The sequence below is a fragment of the Pan troglodytes genome, chromosome 7 (assembly GCF_028858775.2).
Source record: "Pan troglodytes isolate AG18354 chromosome 7, NHGRI_mPanTro3-v2.0_pri, whole genome shotgun sequence".
Classification (NCBI taxonomy): Eukaryota; Metazoa; Chordata; class Mammalia; order Primates; family Hominidae; genus Pan; species Pan troglodytes.
In genome coordinates this window covers 94,098,804-94,104,589 of record NC_072405.2, presented here as the reverse complement: position 1 = coordinate 94,104,589, position 5,786 = coordinate 94,098,804, and the positions used below count along the sequence as shown (strand labels likewise).

General features: G+C 40.4%; 1 protein-coding gene across 1 annotated transcript in view; it reads right to left on the bottom strand.

The window, feature by feature from the left end:
* Window positions 1-5,786, bottom strand: part of CA3 (carbonic anhydrase 3) — a 76,092-nt gene that overhangs the window by 8,446 nt on the left and 61,860 nt on the right. The window contains exons 2-3 of the mRNA XM_016959626.4: window positions 1,654-2,596; window positions 689-886 (exon numbers count right to left, since the gene is read on the bottom strand). Coding sequence (XP_016815115.1) covers window positions 689-886; window positions 1,654-1,984 — 529 coding nt within the window. The 5' untranslated portion in view covers window positions 1,985-2,596. The remainder of the gene's footprint in view (window positions 1-688; window positions 887-1,653; window positions 2,597-5,786) is intronic.

The following is a 5,786-nucleotide window of genomic DNA, read 5'->3' as shown; positions in this document are numbered from 1 at the left end:
CTTTTATTATACTGATTTGCTTACTAGTGTAGGTGAAATAAAGAGATTTGTTTTTTCTAAACATGTATTTTTCAGTCGCTGTCTCACACACAAACTACTACTCAAGAAGAAATTGTCAGATATTTCAAAAATACTCACCCAAATGATTAATCAGATGAACCCCACTGAAGGCTTGAAGGCAAGTCATCTTGACACCTTCAGTGGCCCTGTTCTCTCCCCTAGATTGGTCACCTCCCAGGCACCAAGGGAAAAAAGTGCCTATTTAGGGTTTCTATTGTATATCTGGCTTTGTAGAATGGAATCTATGCAATTGAGAGTGGAAGCCTGGCTCTCCAGACCATGGACAAGAAGCACAAGAACCCTCAGGTATAGGCCATCGGAGTCTGAAGAATACTCATTTGAGTTTATTGTCATCTCTGTCCTATCGTGTTCCATTTCGGGAATGCATTGCCAACTTTTAGCTTGGACATGGGGCCGTTTTCACAGAGACCAAGTTTGGAGGGTGTGACATTCCTCTTCAATACATAAATATAATTATTCATGACTAAAGCAAAATCAAATGTCATCTGCATTTTAAAAGATAAAGTGCTCCCTCTCCCCATTAATTCTGGTACTGTGTCATAAACCACATTTTGTCAATATGGACCTTGAAAACATCCATGTGATTCTACCTCATTGTCATACTTACTTGACCTATCATAAGTATCATCAAATACAACTCGGCAGGTCTTCCCATTATTCAGGATGGTCTTGGCAGAGCCACCATCATAAGACACAGACCATGGCTGCAGAGAAGGGTCATGCCTGATGTCTTTAGTATGCAGCTCAACGGGCGACTGGTTTTCCCCCTTGGCATTTGGGAAAAGTTCATGCCAGTGGTCAGGACCTAGGAAATAAAGTCGAGGAGATGTATTTATTTGGTGGCACAACCCAAGGCCTCTTTCTAATTGACTAAACCAGCAAAATACAGAGAGGCTAGATAGTGATTTCAAAAAGGTCTTAGGTTTCAGACTGGGCAATAAGAGACTTAGCATTCATTTCAGGCCTGTTGGTAGTTTTGTGAATAGCACACATGGAGACTATTTAACTCAGTGTGTTCACTCTGCCTGCTCAAAGGCTTATTTTTCAGATAAACTTTATCACATTTTTTTTAACCAATGACACCTTCCATCATACAGTTGGAATAAAATAATATTGACCACCTACATTTGAGCATTATGTTGTGGGTTTCAGAGCACACCCATATTCCTTTGCCTTGGATTAGGGAGAAGCTTAGGCAGAGCAGAGATTCTCACACCGGCACCAAGCTCAGGTTAGGTGCTTGTCCAGTAAAACAGAATAAGGGCCAGTCACACCTGACCTCGGGCTGTCTGACTTCTCAGAGGCAATGGGATCTTAGGCAAGTGATCCAACTTCTCTGCACTTCAGTTTTCTCCAAGGGAAATAAAAACTCCATTCTAGGGAGAACCAAATGAGATGAAGGAAAAAAAGAAGCAGCAGCATTTGGCAGTTGAAAAGCCTCAGTAAATGTTAGGTCTTATTCTACTCCTACATTTTCCACTGCAGTCTCTAAAGTTGCCCATTTCTGTGCAATGGCAGGGCTCTCCTGGACTGGCATCCCTTCCTGGCCGGGTCGCGGCTGCCTGCACTCACCGTTGTGACTGGCGTAGCCCCACTCCTTGGCCATGGTCGCCTTCCTCCGTCCTGGACGGCTCCTGCTTTCTCTTCCCCTGCGTGGTGCAGAGTCGCCGCGAGCCCGCGCTTTTATGTAGCTCCCCCGCACACTGCATGGCCTTATTAGGTCAGCGAGGGTGGGGCGGGGGGCTAAACTAGATTGGGGTGGTATTTGGGAGGCCGGGTAGAGGAAGCCAATGAATTCCAAGAGCGGGACAGCTGTCGAGGTGACGGGGGGCGGAGGTGGGCGAAGGGGCACCCACGCCCCTCCCTGCGCTCTCCCGGGAGTCGTGGCTCCTGGCCCCTCCATCTCCTCTTCTTCTCTCTCAAAACTGCAGGGTTTCTAAGCGGCGCCGACGTGCAGAAATGCAGGCGGCCCTCACCTCGTCCTCTCTCCTTCCTCCATGCATTCTTGGGGATGGGGTGGGGGCAGGGACAGGGTGTCGTAGTTGTGCTTGGCCACGAACTAAAATCTACATCCCGGCGGCTCTTGCAGCCTCACTTAAAAGTTGCTTCAAGCGCAGGCTGGCGGTCTGGCTACGATCTCTGGACACTTGTGCGAGTTTATTTCGCTCTAGCGATCCGGTTACAGAGGCTGGAAAGAACTCGTTTGTTTGCCTGCCCCCTAAGTTTGACTCCCTTTGCAGGCAACATGTAAAGTCCTAGGAGCAAAGGATGGGAAGAAAGGGTCCGGAGCAGGGTGAGAGGGTGAAGAGGCCCTCCAAGTCCGTTATCCTTAAAGAGATGGCCCTTTCTGGAATCGCACCAGGCGGCATTTCCCAACCTAGCGGATCCTTTTGGCTTGCAGGAAACCGAGGGCTGGATCTCAGAGTGCGCCAGATATCCAGGAGATGTCTGGATCCCAGGTTCACGCGGAGCTGGAGACTGGGACTGATTTAGCCACACTCCCTGAGCTGTACCTCTGTTCATGAAAAATCAAGAATATTCTGAAGTATTGGAAGGCCACTAACATAAAATGAGTCATATTTCTTAAAACCTGTGGTCTTGCTCTCCAAGATACAATGAGAGATTGCAAGAAAAGAAAGAGGGAAAGATTTACAGAATGGCTTTTAATTTTTTTCTCCCCCTACTAAGTTGTTTTCTTATACATTGAACCATGCAAAGGAGAATAAAAGTGGCATATCTAGTGTGTCTACATGACAAAAAGTATATTTTTTAAATGTCTGGTTATGGTTCATATCAAAGAAGTCTGTAGTAGATATTTACAATTTTAAGAGTATATTGTAAAATTTCTCCTGTTTTAATTCAGTAATAATTTTTTAAGACAATGAGGAAAGATAAACCTAATTTCAGTGCTATCTTGAACAATATTTCGATATACATTTCCTTAATTAACTTTTATTGATAATAGTATTTAGTATTTGGGGATTACAAAACTCGAAAAGGAAATCGCTCGTCATGGCACAGATAGCTCATCCCTAAGGCATGTGGAATGACTGACCACACTCATAACCTGGACGCCAGGGGAGTCATTCCCCAGGGTATTTTTGTGACAAGGGATTATTTGATCCACACAATAGCAGTGTGGAATCAGGAACTAAGGCAGTTCGGAAAATCCAAGCAAACATAGTAAACAAATGCCCTTAAACTCTGAGCTCCTATCTGTCACTGTTTGATCAGAAAGACTGCAGTGGTTAATGGAGATGTTTTGTAGTTCTTATAAAATGTATAATTATTTGTATGAGTAAACCAATCCACTCAATCATTACAATATTCTTTTTCTGGTATGAGTGGTTAGAAGATTGGCAAATAAATTTCATGTTATTTGATATAGTCATACAGAGAAGACAATAACATTTATACCAAGAACGATCTAGAAATTCATCATGTTGCTATTATTTATGCATAGAAGGATACCTTTTTTAAAAAAAGTGCTATTTATGATTAATTTTAAACGTGCACAATAGCACATAATTTCAAATAAATGCTAGGTAAACTTTGCAAAGTGAAATATTTAATAGCTTTAGATGTGCGGCCTTCAAAATTACGATTTGTATTGCATTATACTTTCTCATAAGAAGTTAATAGAAATTGGAATTTCAAGACAATTTATATTAAGTCATGTAATTTTAGGCCATAGTAAGTTTTTCAGAAACTTTATCTAAATTTTTCTGCAAATACATTTTTCAAAAACCTCATCGGCAAATTTACTATCTGCATCTTAGTTGATTTATTCCAGCATGTTTGCCTATACATTTCAAAATTCTCTGTCAATAAACAGATAATTCTAAACTGTGTGTTCAAGACTTTGAGATTTCTGGAGTTCACCTGAAAAAGAAAACTGTTAGGTATACACTGAGATAAATAATGCCAGAAAAAAAGAGTGAGCAATGATTAACTACAAATTATCTCCTAGCATATTGGCAGCATTTCTCACAGTGCCATTACTGAAAAGTTGATATATTGGGCAATTTGTAGGAAATGACTGTACACATATAGAGAAAGAGAGAAAGAGAGAGTAAGAGAGAGGAAAATATTTAAATAAACAAAAGTTATTGGTGGGGAAATAGTGTCCAATATAGAAGTTTCATCTAGGATTGTACGTTAACATTATAAACTTGAAAGAGCTAAGGATATAAAATTTAACTATATTTTACTCATGACTTGGTATTTTGTTTTGCAAGATATCAGGTAATATAACTAACTCAAATCTTCTACAAGTTACCATTTGGCATTTCTATTGCACTACAAAAAAAGAGTGAGAAATTGCCCACAAAGTAATTGCAAAATTTTGCCTAGATATTTTACATATTATAGAGGCATGCACTTTCTATTACATTTTCATTTTTATGAAACAAGTTCTGGCATAGGAAGGTGAAAATGGCTGATAAAAATTAAAATTGTTGATTAATCTACTGAACTGTCACAAATAACGTAACTTTTACGTTCTTCCCTGACAATGTTATTTTCCAAAGCTTGACTCACTAGGTTGTATAAGAACATGATAGGCCCAGCCCCTGAGTGTGTCACCAGTGACAGCTGGGCCACTTGAATCAGGTCTTAGAGTTTGGCTCCTGTTCATGGCAAATTTGTAGGAGAGCAGCCTAGGCCTTGTCCCAACTGGTCTCCCTCCCTGGAATGTATCAACCTAAGGTAGTCACTTTATTTGAGAGTAGGAGCATGAATCCAAAGACGAAGTCCTCCCAAATCTGTGCAGCAAGATTTCATCATCAGGGTCAGCAAATGCAAACTATTTTCTTTCAAAAACAAATTCTTCTCTTCAAATATATTAATAACACCTTAAATGGAGGAAAGTTCCTTAAACTTTATGATTTTTTTAGGATCAAATTTAAATGCTCAACTTTAGTTTTCAATAACTTGATGGCATTTGCTTATAGAAATAACAGGTGAAATTTTGCTTTGACATTTCAGAAGCATTTAGGTGGCCATTTGCTTAAATTTTTCTTTGACCCCATTCACCTCATCTTTGAAATGGAGAAAATAACGCCCCTTGCAGGGTTCTCGTGAGGCTTAAACGAGATGCTATATGTAAGGCAACTGACTAGGCCAATGTAGTTAGCACTCAGCAAAGTTAGTGCCCTTCTCTGGCCTTATTCATTTCATCTAATTTCTCTCTGGGCAACCAGCTACTCTAAATAATCCTTGTTCCTTGTTGGCCATAAACAGTGCCTCTTTGCATGTCATAAAGCATAGGTGCTAACCTGCAGACATCACTTAAATGAAGGACACATCCTGCTTATGTAGGATAAAAATTAATGCTCACAGCATTCACCCTTTTCTTCAGCTGTTTGAGCTGTGTAATCTAATCACCGTTTACTCTTCCCATAGTGGGAGTCAAAGTAAACCTTTTCAACCATATGTGACCAGTTATGCACAAAATGCATTCATCTAACATAATTAATGGAAACTAATAGAATCTAAACAATAAAAATCATATAATTCCGACAAAGCTTAAAACTCCTTTGACATATTATTTGAATAACAAGTTTTTTAAGGTGAAATTCAAACTCCTCTAAATGGCATTCAGGAGTTTTCAGAAGCCTCGGTGCCTACTTACTTTTCAGCCTTATCCCAGCCTTTCTTCCCAAATTTGCCCACATTCTGCTTCAGCTACAGAGCATCCTTTACTC